Below are 17,748 nucleotides of genomic sequence, written 5' to 3' on the forward strand. Positions count from 1 at the left end.
CTTAAGGAAGTACTACCTCTTTTCTCAATCAGTAATTAATGTTTCACCTCTCCAGGAAATGAGTTCATTCACAAAATGTACTCACAGTCCTTCCTTTTGTGCTCAAAAGATACTTCTGCCTTCTCCTGCTACTGAGGGCTGACAAAGTGGTTTGATGATAAAAAACAAACAGGCAAATAAAGCTCAGGAGCATTACTACATTAAACTGGATATATTTAAGTCAGCCTGTGCATACATCTCCTGTAAAGTTTAGTGAGTGCTCATTCAGCTCTGGCTCAGTGTAGGGGCTGTCTGTGGGAAAGGACATGCTCAGGGCTGGGTCACAAGGCAGCACAAGGCCCAGCCCAGCAGTAAAGAAAGGAATGTAATAGGTCAAATTAGCATATGCATATGGTGACTAATCCCATGAAGACACAGTTACAGGCACAGTCTGCAGAAATAATAACTGCTGATGGATGAAATCATCCACTTGATATTTTAAGCACAAAAGCCCAAGTTTTCTGGAATTCCTATGCCAAAAGTACAGGGAAAATGTTCTGTTTGCTCATAGTGTAACTAACTCAAGATCAGAGTTTTTTGACAGAGTTAAGAGTTGGTGTACAGCTCCACCATCAAGGCACAGAGATACTAAGTGCAAATGCTCTTAATGCTCTTTCCAAACAGAGATCAACCTTGGAATAGAGACAATCATGTTCTTGATTTGAATGTGGCTTGAAATCTCAAATTTAATAATGATAAATCTTTATCAAAGGCCATCTCACCCATCTTTACCTAGTTAAACAGCAACACTAACTGGCCCCATGGAGCTACTTTAACAAGTATTAGGTGAAATTCCTACCATGCAGTTATAAAGGATTTTTAATTCCTCAGCTGAGCTTTAATACACCTTCAGTGGCCTGTGGCTAACACTGATGGTGTCAGAGCTGTGTTTACTCCACTGTGAGTTACAGGATATGGACTCTGACTCCATGGACACTCAGATTGTCACACTCCTTCCTAAAAATCCAACATGCACTACTGGAAGCCCAGAGAGCAACATATGAGGGTGAGATTGTTGGCTAAGAGCCAAACAAAGTTATTGATTTGCTCCTGGTTCGTATCTAGTATTTTCTAAAACATCCTACTTCATGTTTGTTTTTATGTATATGCTATAATGTTGTGGAAAACTTCCTCCTGTATTCCAAAGTCGTTGTTTCGTAACTAACGAAGTGTACAGGTTTGCACTAAATACTATGGATCTATATTGAAAATCCTCCTCGGAGTTTGCAGTAAAGTTTTAACACAAAGTAATAAAATGTGAATTTAAGGAAATACCTTTGTTTGGTCTCCCAGCTCTGCACACGTTTGACCTTCTGACTGGGTTCCTGGCTTTTCCCAGCCTATTTTGTTCCCACTGACATGGCTGAAGGACAACAGAAAGATAAACATCATACTAAAATGCAGTTTGAGAGATAGTGAAATTAATCCTTGGTGTCTGTGACTAGAATTTTGGGCAAGATACTCTGATTTTAAGGGATGTTTTCTATTAAAAATGTCTATTTGCAGGAGTCTTGAAAAAATTTCTGACATTCACATTACATTACGCCCAAATTTAGGACATGTAAACAGTACAAGTTCAGTGAGGTTCTGTAGATTTTAGCTTCTGAAATTTTAATGACTTATACTATGAAGAAGGAATCTTTTTTATACAAAGTAAAGGACTGGAAGGCTTTATGACATTTACCAAAACCTCACTCTTTCAGTAAAACGTAAGGGCAGAAGAGGAAAAAACACCCAACACTTTTTGGTTTTGGACTCCTGCTTAAGGAACAAGGCAAAAAGATTGAACAATGCACATGTCTGCAGTCATAGTGGCCCAAAACTATCTTTTTAAAGTCAATCACATCACTAATTTGCAGATTTCTGCGAAGTCCAACTCTGCCAAGAGTTGGACTTCAATGATGCTTGTGGGTCCCTTTCAGCTCAGGGTATTCTGTGATTGAGTCTATCATTCTTACTTTCAGGATACAGGTAAACTATTTTGAAAGTAAATTAATTTTAACCAAAGCTGAATAAGAATATCCTCATAAGAAACTTACTTCACTGCACCGCCATTGCCTTCATCATTGTCAGAGGACGAAGATGTAGAAGAGGCAGGAAAATAGGTTGAATCCACATGATTAGGGCTCCCACTCTGGGCTGGATTTATTGGAGAAGACCGTTCATACAATGGTGTGTGTTTTCCTTCGTGAGGAATGTTACTGTAATTGTTCTGCTCAGACAGACTTTTTCCACCTGTTTCCAAGGTGATGGCTGGCTCAGAGAGGCTGTATGGGTATGGACCCTGGCCTTGGGCCCCACCCTGACTGGACATCTGCTGGGCCTAAAATAAAGGGATCTCTCTTGAGTGAAGGCAACTAAGGCTTTGCTTTTAAAACAAAATACATTCTTTAATGAAGTGGTCTTTTCCAAATATATGTGTTGAAACTCAGCCATCTTGAACATCCACAAAAACTGTTCCACCAGGGGCCGTAGCATCACTTTAGTTTCAGATAGAAAGTTCAGTCAAGTGAGTGTCCACACTGAAAACGCTGACTACACCTTTGCCACCTGGATTCCAGTTTGTGGAGTACAACAGACCTCTCCCCAAGGAGAGGGGCAGAAGCTGTACTTACCACAGGTTTTGCTTGTAGTGAGGTCTGTGGAATGTTAAGCATCTGAGAAGGAACATATGGTGGCACTATCCCAGGCATACCAAACTGATTTGGTCTGGCTGCTGTATTGCAGGGGAGGAAGTGAAAAGAGATGGAAAAAAAATGAAAAAAAACCCAAGCACTCATGAAAACACTCAGTATTTGACACAAATGTTACCCTATTTGTCCTTTTGCTTCTATGGTTTATTTATTCTTGTTCTGTTAGCATTTCTGTTTTCTCCTATGCTTTTAAGTCCATTTTATCCATTTTTACCTTTCTATTGAAATACTTTGTAGCTTGTGAAGTGTATTTTATGTCTCACCTTCTTTCAGGTCTTTGTATCTCTCATTGCTGCACACTCCTATTCTGTCTGGGAGTCAAAGGTAGCTTACAAAAAAAAAAAAAAAACCCAAGACGTGCCATAATGGAGACATTGCCAACACCATGCAGACACAGAATGCTGGCATTTTGTCATTTAAATATTTGACCTAGAGTAGCTTCTTAACCCTTTAATGCAGGTCTTTGGAAGGAAATAAGACAGCCCACATCCTCCAGAAAAGCAGGAAAAATCTGTGTCAGTGTACTAGTATGGTAACTGAAGATCTTTACAACATTTAAGCGAAAATGACATTTTCGTGTTAAAACTGGTGCATGAGTAGGAAATTCTGTGATCACCCATTTTAATTTTTAAGCCTTGAGAATAATCTGCAACACCACAACAATGTGTGGCTGCAATTTAAACAGGTTTGTTATTACACCAAAAAATCAAAGTCTATAAAGGAATTTCTAAAACATGCCAGCAAGGCCAGTGAGAAACAGAAACAGTAAGTATGTTTTAATGACTAGAAATAGCAACTGCTCTCATGAATGGGAGTAGACACCAGACTTCAGTTGTTGACAGCACCATTCTCTCAAGAGTCCCAATGCCAATGGATGCTGCAATAGCCAAGAAGAAAAGTAATCTAGGTTGTTGTCTTTTGGGACAAGAACACAACCTCAGCATATATCTTATGAAAACCTTCTTCTGAAACCTCATCTTTACAGGTCAGTGGGAACTGCCAGAAAATATAAACATTTTTGTAAGATGCTGCCACCAGTACCATTTCTGATTTAGGGTTACCCTAAGTTTTAGCTAAAACAAAAAGCCTGGCTGCTGTCATTACTTACCTAGGTAATGTGGTGGATGAAATGGCATAGGTTTATTAGTTGCCGAGTAATAAGCAACCGCTCTCTTAAACCGAGTAACTTTGTCATCTGTTCTAGACTAAAAAAAAAAAAAAAAGTATCTATCAGAAGCTGTGCAGGTTTGTCACCTGCAGGTCAACACAGGATTGTACAGTAGTTAATGTACACCGTATCTCAGGATTAATGCCTATGGTCTGCAGCACTGCTCCAGTACAAGAAATGTTACATCAATCCATGTAAGGGTAAAATTTAAACATTCAGTCTTCATGTACAGCTTATTCTCAAAGGCAGTGCACACAGCTAGGTTAAAAACCCCTCTGGTTATCAATAATTTAAAGCACTGAGGGCAAACACAGTATTTTCATCCTTAGAAAGCAAGGAACATGAAATTAGGAGAGCTGAGCCACTGCAAATATCAAGAGATTCCTATTATCAAATCACTATTTTATCAAGTGCAATTCTTCAATACAAATGTACAGCAAAATTGATTAAAAAAAAGAAAACAAGACAATACTTGGCTTTATACTTTACCTGCGAATGCTGAAAAACATCTTTTGCTATGGCATCCAAATCAGCGGTGTCCTGAATGTTGCGGACATAGTCAGCTACGGCTTTGATCACTACGTCACACGGCGGTAAAACTAACTGGTGAGCACGTACCTGTGAGCAAACACGGCAGGTGAGCACACAATGGGGCACACAGCTGAACTCCCCTCTACTGACAGTACCTGCAACCTGTACCCACATGTCCTAGCTAACTACTTCTGGGCCTTCTACTTTGTTTTTAAGACTTCACCTTAAACAGAGACTAGCACAATTACAACTCATCTGCTGGTTAAGTATCAGCTCCAACAGTAAATGTCAACAATGCTGGTTCTTTTACTGCTTTCTAGTTGCACATTTCCTCCAGTACAAAATACTTCATCTAATTCACCATACACTATAATCTTCACCTACATTCACATACATATGCTAGGAAATATTTTGACAGTTTATTTTCTGAGTGTAAAGTAATAGCAGAATTGATGAAAAAGACCCATTGGAAACCCTGGTCTTCCACCTCAGCATTCAATTGACTACTCCTGAAAATAAATTATGATTTGGCCTATGATTATGGGAATGGCTGCTCTTATCCTACATGGGGAACAGAAGCTTCTGGCCAAGGAACCATCCCGGACCTCTGTAAAATTCCAGGCAGGGAGCAGTGCCGCCAGCTGGATCTGAAGAACTCCTGAACCATCAGCAGCTTCTGCTCCCATCCCAAGTGCTGCACAGAGCCAGGAACGAGGTCTCCAAACATGAATCCTACATTCAAGAGGAAGCCTCTGGAAGCTCTGCACAATTCTGAAGCACTCTGCTTGGGCCTATAGGGGCAGCTAGGTTTTTGCTTTTAACATCTTTTAATCTGTTTGTTTGCAAAATTCAGTGATTCAGAACCTGAGAGATGACTATTATAATTAACAGTTCTATTTTTAAGATACAAAAAAATTTTGAATCTTTGAGTCCTTACATTCTACACAGAGAGATCACACTTTACTAGAAAACAGTGCAATTCAGGCTTGTCAGAAACATTTATGCAAAATTCTGATTAATATTTCGATAGTTTTATCTTTCCAAATTTAAAACCCATACCACAACTCCTTTTAATTTTATACAGAGTGGACCCTATGTGATTATTTTCTTCCCTGTCCTTATCTGATCTACTTATGATGTTATCTTACACTGCCCTCTTCATATTTAGACCATGGAATTCTCGCCAGATACCCATTTCTATTAATTTCCTTCTCCTAATATCTACTTTTTACAAATGTCAGCATATTTATTCTTTATCTGGTCATTCTCTACCAGATAGGAGCTCTATATTTTATAAGCCTAAAGTAAACAAAGAAACAGAATGGCTAAGGGACCTTGAAGTCCACCCAGTTCCACCCCCTGCCATGGGCAGGGACACCTTCCACTGTCACAGGTTGCTCCAAGCCCCATCCAACCTGGCCTTGGACACTTCCAGAGATCCAGGGGCAGCCACAGCTTCTCTGGCCACCCTGTGCCAGGGCCTCCCTATCCTCACAGGGAAGAATTTCTTTCTAATAACAAACCTAAACCTGCCCTCCCCTTCAGGTTAACACCATTACCCTGTGTTCTGTCAGTCGATGCCATTGTGAAAAGTGAACAGTTAAGAACAGTTTTGTTTAGCATAGTCAGTGGCAGGGTAATTATTTCTATCTCAGACACTAAAGTCTAAGTTCACACTAGTTGCCCTCTGAATATAGACAACAATACTAAATGTAGATCACACTCACATGTAAGCTTAGAGTCACAAATATTGGTGACAAAATTTTGCCCAACTTTTTTCTAGAAGGAGGAATAGATTTTCTCATCCCTGGTAATCCAAGTCAGTTGCTGAACATCTCCCATTTTCCTCCTATGTGTAACAAATCTCTAAAACAGCTGAATCATTCCATGGCTATGTCATGCTGGATGCGCTCTCTGCAGAGCCCTTGCAGAAACCCTGCACTGCTCCCTCAGTGTTCCTGCAATCTCTGCTTGGAAACACAGTGGCTGACAGAAGTAAGCAATCTCCTGTTAATTTATGTGATCTCCATGATGGCAATATTGAATAAACCATACAAAGCTGGCATCACAAGTGGATAGCGCATCATTCGGGCACTAACAGCCATCTAAGGCCCTGGAAGTTTGAAGCCCAAGTGAGGCCTATGAAAGACTCACTTGGCATACTGCTCCCATTCAGCCACCTGTAAACAGCCTCAAGATCTCACTGGAGCATACTATTAAATCCTGAAGTGAGAGCTTCTGGAAGTATGTTTTACAGACCTAGAGACATCTCATGTATTTGGACTTTCTAGTTTCAAAGACATCCAGTGCAGATGTGAGAACATCCTCAAAACTAAGAGTATCACGACCTATGCTACACAAAAGTCTGAAATTAAAATTGTGAAATAAAAAGTACTTTCCTGATATTAAAGAATAAAATATTCTTCTATTAATTTCAGAAATTTCCAGGAATCTGAAATTGTAGATCTTGCAAAGAATCATAAAGAATGTTTCTAATCCTGTGTGCATTAAAAGACAAGCTAAGTCTTACTGCATGTAAGGGCTAGGAAAAATTCAGACTTGCAGCAGAAGTTACAGAGCATGTGTTGGTGGTTCAAACTCATTTTTAGTGTCACACAAAGCATTTTAGGGCAAAAGCAGCAGCATGTTTCACCAATTTCTTATTAGAAGTTCCTTTTTTTCCCTTATCCTCTAGAGAAATGTTTTGGACAAGCAACAACACAGAAAATCAATTTTGGAAGGCAAACATGGGGGTGGGTTCCATACTTGCAGATAATCAGGTTGGAGAGCTTACACATGGAGAGGGACCCAGTTTCTTTGCTAGCTGTAAAAGGACTCCTTCAGTTTGTGACAGAGCACTGATTAAAATCACAAGTCACTTATTTGTGCATTCTGCAAAGACGAAGTGGGGAAAGCAATGAATTCTATAGGGGCATTTGTCAAAATGAGTAGCACTACAAACATGGAAGCAACAAGATAAAAATGTCTTGCAAAAATGCTTCTTTGGAAGAGAACAGATTCACATAAGCACAACTCCATGGGATGATCAGGATAAGTGTAGAAGGTACCTAAGCTACACTTGGGAAAAGCTCCCCAACTCTGGGAACACCCACTGTCTTCAGGAAGTAAAACCTGAAGAGACTAATCAACACCACATTTACTGCTGTTCCTGCTGGAAACAGATAACTGGATCAGTTTCATTTCCAAAGCATTTTAAAAGAGACCTCAAACATTCCGTTGCTGTGAAGCAACATACAGGGAACATTACTTTTTCGCTAGTCAGTGAAAAGACTGAAGGAACACAAATAATGAGGAACACAAATTATGTCAGAAAGCAAAGGAGAGAGCAGAAGCATAAGCCAAAGATGTGATACAGACAGATTTCATGAGACCCGTGGACAGCCCAACACACTCCGAACCTGAGGGCTGGGCTGCCATCCAGAGCTCCCTGACAAGCCATAGGGATGAGCCAATAGGATCCTTCAGAAATTCTATAGCTATAGAAGTGAAGCCTTACACCTGGGCAGAAATAACCCCTCTGGCTACTCCACAGGCTCCAGGTCTGCCAAAAGGGACCTGCAGCCAGAAGAGACAGCAGAACAAAGAGGAGGCAGACCCAGGGATCCTACTTCTCAGTGCACAGCAGATCCACTCCAGAACATTTCACTCTGAGGCTACAGCTGCGTGTCAGAACAGTTGAGCTGTTGCAGGTCATCCAGATTGTCAGAGAGGAGCAATTGCTCTGGAAAGGGCTGAGGGAATGGGGCTTATCCAGTGTAGTAAAAACAAGGCTTTGCAAATACAGTTTTGCATTACCCACAGAAAGGTAACTGAACACAGAGAGCCAAGCTCTTCACAGCAGTACGTTGTGCAAGAGCAAAAGGCACCAGACATACCCTGAAACAAGAAGGGCTCAGACAGCACACAAGGCAAAGCATCTTCATCGTCAGGGCCATGACACTGCAGGGCAGGCTGCTCAGACAGGCTGTGCAGTCTCCAATCTTGGAGATTTTTAAGACTAGTCTAGTCAGGGCCCTGAGCAATCTGCTCTGACCTCAAGCTCACTGCACTTTTCACAGAAGGCTGTACTACATGACTTCCTGAGGTTCCATCTGATCTGTATTATGATTACCCTTAGCATCAATAAACCCCATGAACAACAAGACATTTACTTGAAGTATATCTTAATAGTGTCACCTTTGTCATCTGAGCAGCAGCAAATTACCTAAGTATCTACTTCATATATTAGTCTCCATCTGGCAAACACCCTCTGAAGTCAACAGAGGAGTAAGACAGTAAGACAGAATTTCCTAGAAAGATTCAGAGAAGAAGCCTAAACTGCATAATCTGGATTGCTTTCTAGAAGTATCTTTGCCTCTCCACTGAGACACAACAACCAAGGAAATGGAGTTTCCCTACATATTCTTCTTACATATAAAGGGAGACTGCATTAAGATTTGTTTCGAAGGTTACTTTGTGAATGAAAAGTCAGCACTTCTTCAGTGGTCTGTGCTCCCAAACAGGCATCAATTTCTTCCAGAGGTAAGAAACTGCCCTCCAAAACTAATTCTGACAGTATTACACATTGATCTTGAAGCTCCATACTGTAACAAGTTTTTCCAGAATAAGAACCAAATTGTCTTAAAGATAAATCCCAAAGAACACAAACAAAAAGCAGGATAATGCTGGTCTATAAACAAGGTCTAGCAATCAGATGATTTCTGAGGAAACCTATCAACTCCTCTTGTTTCAAACCCCTGATCTGGGTGGTCATTTCAGTGAACTCTGCTCTCAGGTAGGTGACAGGACTCAAGTGTAGGTCTCCACTCTTATGGGATTTTTCCACAGGCACATTTGGACAGATGAGATCCTGACTCAGACCAGGTCACAGAGCCAGCTTTTGATTCCTTCTCCTTCTTGCAGCAACATTAATTCATATATCTTCATTTAAATTTGGTCATGGAATCTTCCCAGTTCTGCTCAGCTGACGGTAATTGTTGGTATCTGCTGAAAGGCTTTTCATCCAGCACATGGAGACATTGTCCTGACTCTCAGGTTCATTTCCTTCCAGATGTTACTGTACAGATTCTTCAGTCAGGTTTTTCATTTTCCTCTCATCTTCCCATTTCTACTCAGCTTTCCTGGGTGAACATCCCTCCAATTAAAACAGAAGTATGGGTTCCTCTGGTTTGGATTTTTCCCTTCCCCATGGTGACTCATGGGGAGACCCAGCAATTTCCACCAGCAAAGCTGGTAGTTTCTTTTTTAAGTTACCCTTTTTCACTGGTGAACTGTCAAAGCTTCTCTTTCAGGAAAAGTATTTTGCTACAGCATAATAAAAGATTGAAGGAGAATGCAGAAAATAAACTGTACTTTATTAACTCTCACAGTTCTCCCTGAAAAGCAACAAATCTGGCCACTGGAACAAAATCTGTCAGCTTTGATGCTCAAGACCATACTGTTCTAAAGATAAAAGATTAAAATCTTTACACAATGAGAAAAAGCCTTCTAAATCCTGAGCTGAATGAGGTGTGGGATTAAAGCCCTTGGTTCCTGAGCATGAAGAACACCCAGTTGTGACTCTAAATAGACACAACAAAGCAAAGTTTGTAAGCACAGCCCAGGAAGGACATCCTGGGAAACAACAACTTCCCCCCATTTCTGGGTTTCATGAAGGCTTGTGCTTTTTGGGACTATTCTGAAACTACTCCTTGCTATCAGCCTTGTGGCTAATAAAAATGTTTTTTAGGGTTTTTTGAGCATCCATAGAATCTACAGGCAATATTTCTTTGTGCACAGGTACACTGAAGATGTCCCTACATAGAGCTGTGGTGACATCACTGATATTCTAGCATGTCAAGGAAATTAAACTCAATTAATGAGCTCCTGAAACAAGTCATCATTTCAAACCATGAGCACTGTAAAATTAAAGCTGAAACAAACAGGCAGTTGTTCCATTACCAGTAACTAAAAAAGACTGGTATGTTACAAATGTGTCCTTCCACCTGATAGCCCTGCCAGGCTGGAGACAGAGGTGCTGCGCTCAGTTTGGGGCTGTGCACTGAACAAATGACCAGCAAGCTGCCGTGAAATTCCACAAATCCTGTGTTGTGATAGTCTTTCCTCAGTCAGGGCACTCATCTGGGGATTTGCATTGCTAACAGTGCAGCAGTTTTTACGGAACCTTTTAACAGCCAATTGGGAACTGCTTTCATATCTAATCACATTGGCCAACAGATAAAATCCGGCAGGGAGGACTGCCTATGGCAGGCCAGGATGCTCTGAGGTTACGTGTTGCATTTCCTTGGGATGCCAGCTTACAAAGTCCAGTTGGCGTTTCCACTGAACAGGTACATCTAAATGCAACTATGACAAATATCTAATTTTCAGTCAAGTAATTTAATATAAATTTAGAGGGCTTTCCAGAAGGTCTAGATGTCTGAAGTCATAATCTGACCTGACTAACAAGTCTTCTCAGGCTAGACTACAGGAAAAAATCACCAGAAACTTTATCATCCACTTGGCAAGAAGCTCTACATTTTAACCTCTTTAATAAAAAATGGAAATACAGGCACACACACTCATTTTTTTTCACCTCCAATTTTAAGAGGAAGTAGCGAATATGCATGCAGGTTTTGTTCTGCCACTAGAATGTTCTGACACTTACCTTTCTAAACAACAGAGCGGCAGCAAAATAGAGGATGAGTGTAACATCAAATTGCTGTTCTCTAAGCAATGCATGTGCAAGCCTTGAAAATTCTGCTGAAAATCTGGAATGTTGTTTTAAATTCTACATTTGGCATAATAAGTTTTCAAGGCTTAATAAACTTTCAGACCAGAAGGGGAAAAACCTACCTATTTTTGCTGTAGAGATAACTAAGCAGTATGACAGAATTTACAAAAAACCAGATTATTTGCTACATGGTACACCTTAGGAGAAAGGCAAATAAATGTAATAGATGTATCTGTTGTGGCAGAGAGAAAGGTCACTATGATCCCATTCTCTGATGTGTCCAGTTTCCCTTTTATAGCCCTCTACTTGGCAGATACACGAGGCAAGTGGGATGAAGCAACAGAACACACATATTGTAAACTAAGAGCATTAGATAATTTACTTGTCTCAACCCCTTCCCCCCCACCGCAAACGTACCAAAGGCCACTTTAGCTTTCTCATGCAATCTGTTTCCCAGCATATTTACACTTTAAATACCAAAACCAGATTATTACACAAAAACTCAGAGCAGCAGAAAATAAAACAAGATGGTAGGAAGATACACAGCTCATTATTTTTGATAGCTGAAGAACATGACTAAACAAAAAGCTCTCCTCTCCAAGAAAGAGGAGAGGAAGAAGTTGCATTCTACAAGGCAAACTACAGCAGAGCTCTGACTTTTGCAGCTGAAGGACACTGAGGGGGATCACGCAGGCTAAGTTTAGCCTTGTAAGGCCAGTGACCCCAGGTATCCCCTGCAGCCAGGCACTGGGACACTTGAGGGTGAGCAAGCATAAGAAACTTGCAGAGCTGCTCTCAATTAAGCTATCACATTGCTCTTGTTAACCAGTAGCATTGATTTAATTTCTCCTAGTTATATTAAATTTGTACCTTAAGTGAAGCTAGTGGATGTTCTGGACCAAGTAAACTCCAATGAAAGGAAGCCAAATCTTCATCAGGTAGAATATGATTACCTGGAACATAATGCAGAACTCATTTAAGTGCACTGTAAAACATACACTGTTTCTACATACAGCAAACAAATCTGCAATCAGTCCTCAACTCCTGATCAAGAGGATTAACAGATTAAACTTGCAGATAGCGTTCTGTTACTCCAGAAAAAACTAATCAGCATGCTGCTGCTGCAGCAGCAAGAGCCACTTGGTGTGTGAGGACCACTCTTCCATGAAACCAGCTCACCTACAGCAGCAACAGAGCCAGGCACAACACAGAATCCACCTCAAGCCTGCATGTCCTATTAGGGAATCCTCAACAGATTTCACAATGCAGGTGCAAGAGAGTAAGAACCCGTTCTGTTGCTCCCTGACTCATGCTGGTAGGGGCCTTTCTGCAGGCCAGCATGTGCCACTACTGATCCACATGGGAGCTGCCTCTGGAATCTGCACTCTGCTCCACTGTGCAAGCATTATTCAAGCAGCAACGCACCAGCCAGGTTTATCTAACCCTCAGGAACACCAGCAGCTTCAGTGACATGTAGCAGGTCCCCAGTTCCTGAAGTTTCTTTTGATGATCTGACCAGGTCAGATGGGACCTTGGGCTGGCAGCAGAGAAGGAAGTGGCAAATTATTCTGTTGTTTCCATGGACAGAGATAGAGACTGCATTTACCACAGTGTTCATGTGTTCTAATGAAACATCACCTACATTGTTGTTTTTTTTTCTCCAAAGCACATCACAAAAAAAAGAAAATTATTACTAGGAAACATTTAAAATACTTGTATTAATCAAAGACATAACTAATCAACCTCTGATGGATTTCCGTGGCTGTGGACCCAAACTTTACAAAGAGCTAAACAGAATGTGTTAACACAATTCTGGACGAAAACTTCAGGATATATTCAACACCTGGCTTTATGGAGCAGCAGTTTATTAATGAATCCACTGTTCATAAAGAATATGAAAAGATTCTCTGACTATTACAACAATTGTTTTCTTTCTTGGTATTTTGTTGGTAAAATCATCTTGTTTGCTCTTAATGCTCCTTAACCTGTGAAAGCCAGGAAAGCTGCCTGGTGACAAGCAGATGTCTTCTCAGAGTGGGAAGTCTTTGTGTCCAATCAATACTTCACCCACTACCGAGATCTCCAGCAAGGGGATGTTATCGGTTTTTTTCATTCAGAGCTAAACTTTAATCTCACATCAGAAGGATTCAACAAGTTTGCATATAACAGCCACACCCACTAATTCTGGTCAAGGTAAGATTAGACAATCTTTCTAGTACAGGCCTGCAAAAATCTATTGTAGCCAGTGCAGGACAGTTCTGTGATAACTGACAATCACTTCTGCAGACGCTACCTTTTAAAACAGTCAGGGCCTCTCTCCCTTCCACCAAAACTTCAATTTTATTTGGTCTCCATCTGTCATTGCAGTTAATTCATCCCGCAGAACACACATAGGCAGTGTTTGATCAATTCTCACCATGTACACTGAAGTGCAGCAGTGTCTTCTGTGGTCCAATTACAAAGTGATGCCTGTACTTACCTTATGTAGTTCTAAAATTTTACTGAGGAGCAAAACAAGATTCCATAACTAAACATGTAACCAAGTGCTGTCACAGTGGGAAAGAGATCAGCATTACATAAGCAACCTCTATTTCTTGACCTGGCTGAACAACCTCAACATATATTGATTTTCCCCAATTTAATGGCTTATTTTAGTGTATGCCTTAGTTTTCAGTTTTTTTTTTTTAATCAATTAGATGCTAATTGAAGCCACTGTCCTTTCTAAAGAGTTCACTGAATTAGAGCCTATATCTCACACTGGATTTGTTTTTCTACTTGCTGAAGCCTGGGTTGTTTATATTTTTAAAAATTATTCTGTAGTATTTGAGTCAAAAGTTACAAAATAACCCAAATCAACTCCCTGTTTACATCAGCAGCAATTAGAAGAGAAATTTGTAACACCATGCTCAGAGGATGCAGTATCCAGGCCACATTTTAACCACCCATTCCAAGTATATCCTTTATATTACAATGCTACAATTATAAACCCCTTTCTGATGTGAGGCTGTAAGAAGGAAAAAAACCTGTAAACCAAGCCAACCAGCCACAGTGTACACAGAACCCCATCTGAAAGCAATCTTTACAATTTTGGCTCATTGAGACAGTCATAAAAATATTTTGAGGGAATACTGCAATAGAGACTATATCCGTGAACAGAACTCAATCCCAAATCACTTGCCATTGAGAACAATTTTTTAACTGCCCAGTTTAGTGTTGTTCCTCAGGCATCTCTAACTGTTCAATGTGAGACTCAAACTTTGAGGATGATTTTCCTTTTTCAGCATTCCTCAAATTAATTCTTGGAGTTAATGACAAGAAAGATTCTTAACACAAAGAAACTTTAGTTTTCTGGATACAGGGAAATACATCTGCAGCCCTAAAGCTGAATATGGATATCACAGCTATAGTGATTGTTTGGGCCTGCTGGAATTGCAAGCGTTAAACCAGCAACTTAACTGTGATTATTTCTGAATACATTATTTTATTCCTACACAAAGTACTAGCATGGGGAGTTATACTGCTGTACCTAGAAAAAAAATCACAATGCCTTACCATGTCATCAAATGCTCACTCAATTCCTTCCCATTGTGCTTCTATTTAACACAATCAAAAAAGACCCAAAGAGGCCACAGGAACAAGGACAGAATAACCTCTGAAGCCAGAGAAGTCCTCAGATATTCAACAAAAATATAAAATTTTAGCTTAGAAAATGAGCCATGCTAATTTAAACACATTCCATGCTACACATACCTGTATGCATATAGGTAAAAAGGTTGCAAAAGTTAAATATGTTGCCCATACTTCAAGCCAAATTGTATTGTTTGTTGTCAGCTCATATAATCACTTTCTATCTAAATACCTAAAGTTCCTAAAATTCACTCATATAAAAATAACAAAAAAGCTCCAAGCACAGGAAGATCTTCAGAGTATCTTCTGTTCTAACTCTGATTTCCATGAACTTTATTCTGCTTACTCATACTGAATACATATACACAAGAAATGCAAAGGAATACTCAGAACTAAACTTATAGCTGACCTGGGGGTTTTTAACCTTTGTACCGAGTTGACAAGGAGAGGAGAAAGCAACCAAATCTCTCTAGAGTAATAATGTGAAATTACCTCCAATTTCTTTCTCCTAAGAACATGCTGAAAACTATTTGGTCATGCAAGACAAGAGAGGAAAACCAACCAAGAGTTTCTTGCATAAAACTGCAAAGCCTTCAGAAACTTTATCAGAACTTATCTCACCTACTGTTTGATATAAGCAAGAAAAGCCCCAGCAGGCCATACAGCTGGCATTGTGTGGCAACTTAAAGCCACAGCTCCCATGAAGTCCATAAAGCGTATCTGCAACTGGGAAACTGCTTTTCTTTCCAGAAGTAATTCTTACTCATTGAACTGGCATGCCCCAACTTATTTATAGAGTCCAAAACAAAGCCAAGCAATAGTAGTCTGTAATGCAATTCCTGCAATGGCAGCTCAGCCATCCCTACTATTGCCTTTCCTCCCTACACCCATGCAGGCAGGAAAAACAAACTGATAAAAAGCAAGTCCAACTAGTCAAATACTTGTGGCTGTCTACAGCAAGATCCATTGGATCTTTCCTTCTTAACATAGAAGGTGCCTTCCTGGACTGGGAACAATGTTAAAGACCGCTAAAATATTAGGATTTCAAACAGCAATACAAAGCCTCTCTCATTGAGAGTTTTCAAGAAAGTTTTATTCCTCTGTCATGTAACCATACTGAAACAAAGTGAGTGAGAAACAAAAAAGAAAATTCAGTTTTCTTAATTTTTTTGCACAGCATGACAAGATCAAGAACATGACTGTTCCCAGAAAGCATTTAGAATGCTATTATAAATAAATCTTATTAATTGGAGTCAACTTTGTCAGTACTTAATTCACTCTTCTGTCTGAGAGAGTATGACAGTTATAACTCTATCACTGCTATGGAAATAGAGTGAGTGTCTTAAAACTGTCCCATTTAAGCAGAAATGTGAAACTGGAGACACTTCCACCTATGCTACTGAGTATGAGAACCTCACGGGCATGAGAAGCAGGAGTGCCAAGAAAGTATACAGCCAAAACCAATAGAATAGTACAATGTCGGTCACTTGTGCTTTCAGAAATGCGGAGTTTCACTCAATTATAGCTCAGTATATTTCTGCTGCACCGGACATGCTGCCATATTTGCCCAATGCTCATTTCTGAAGGGAAAAAAAATGTCCCAGCAAACCAAGCACCTTCACTCCATAGGTATTATTTTTAGGTAGAATTCAGGCCAAAAGCATACTTCCTGTCAGGAAAGTGTACCAGCAAAACTAGACCTCATACACTATACAAGACCCGAACTAGAACTACAACTGTCCTGGTTACCCCCACCCACAGAGAATATTCTGGCTAGGCAGAGCTCTGCTGAACCCTTGCTTTCAACTCTTCTTTCTAGATAGCCACAATTTGCATTGCTTGAAGATTTCTACAAAGTGGGCATGTCTGACCTCAAATACACATCCAGCCCACCTCACACAGCAGGAATGTTTGGAACAAAGGGATGCCTTTCCCCAAGTACTTTGTCAAATTACACACACATTATTTTAAAACCGTTAATAGCAACTGAAATCATAAGGCTGACTAGCAGCATCTTCACTTACCTAAAAGAGCAGCAAAAATAGGAAAGCGATTTGGATTCAGGTCCAGTTGCTTGGCAACTTCATGCATTAGGTATTGGCTTGTTGTGAGGCTTTTCCCATTCCGGCTCAGTTTTAGGGCATGGGCACTGAAATAGTAAGGGATGTTGCACAATGCATAATCGGAGTCATATGCAACCAAACCATGGAAACCTTTTTCTCTACAGAAAGCAATTACTTCTTGATGATGATCCTCAATGCTCTGCGCAACCTATAGTGGAAGACAGAGCAATTAGCTTCAGCATAAATGGAAGCACTGATTGATCAAAACTATCATAATATAGTGGGTCTTTCTGAAACTATACATGTGAATTTAAAATACTCAAGATATTTTTAAGGAATTAAAAAAAAATCCAGTGATGCAGCACATACAGACAGGACATAAGGAGCACTCAGAAGCACAGCACACGCTTCTGGAAGCCAGCATGCCACAGCGGCATAGTGAACTCATCTGAAAAAACTGCTTATTACCAGAAACACTTGAACTCTGAAGACATTACTGTTCCAGTGTCTGTACCAGCTCATGAAGAAAGCCTTGAGGCTGTGGGTACCCCAGCAGTTCAGCACACCAAGATGCCCCTCATGATCAAACAAACCCATGATACTTTTGAAAGTTTTTTGGTCCTCTTTTAAACAGGCCAAACACAACCCCAGACGAACAGAGATAACTTTGTTGACCTTTCAAATGCAAACCTTGCTGTATTAAGCCAACTTTTTTCCCATTTCCACCTTCAGCCTAATCCCTTCATGCACAACTGTATCTGAGTGCAAACTGCTTTGAGTTTTTAGCCCAAACTTCACCTCTCCACTCCTGTTGCCTAGCAAAGCACGTATTTTAGGCTACAGAAATCAGATTATTTGAAAAGACATGTGCAGGAAGACACAGGCCAATGCCTA

General features: G+C 40.2%; 1 protein-coding gene across 4 annotated transcripts in view; it reads right to left on the minus strand.

The window, feature by feature from the left end:
• The window catches only part of FAM120A (family with sequence similarity 120 member A), a 47,892-nt gene that overhangs the window by 24,662 nt on the left and 5,482 nt on the right, over window positions 1–17,748 (minus strand). For 3 of the 4 annotated variants that reach the window (XM_021539555.3, XM_021539552.3, XM_021539554.4), the window contains exons 2-8: window positions 16,816–17,062; window positions 12,035–12,117; window positions 4,390–4,518; window positions 3,841–3,937; window positions 2,655–2,755; window positions 2,079–2,362; window positions 1,315–1,402 (exon numbers count right to left, since the gene is read on the minus strand). In XM_021539555.3, coding sequence (XP_021395230.2) covers window positions 1,315–1,402; window positions 2,079–2,362; window positions 2,655–2,755; window positions 3,841–3,937; window positions 4,390–4,518; window positions 12,035–12,117; window positions 16,816–17,062 — 1,029 coding nt within the window. The remainder of the gene's footprint in view (window positions 1–1,314; window positions 1,403–2,078; window positions 2,363–2,654; window positions 2,756–3,840; window positions 3,938–4,389; window positions 4,519–12,034; window positions 12,118–16,815; window positions 17,063–17,748) is intronic. The other variant, XM_021539553.3, reaches the window with a different exon arrangement.

Source organism: Lonchura striata, chromosome 12 (assembly GCF_050655825.1).
Source record: "Lonchura striata isolate lonStrDom1 chromosome 12, ASM5065582v1, whole genome shotgun sequence".
NCBI classification, from domain to species: domain Eukaryota; kingdom Metazoa; phylum Chordata; class Aves; order Passeriformes; family Estrildidae; genus Lonchura; species Lonchura striata.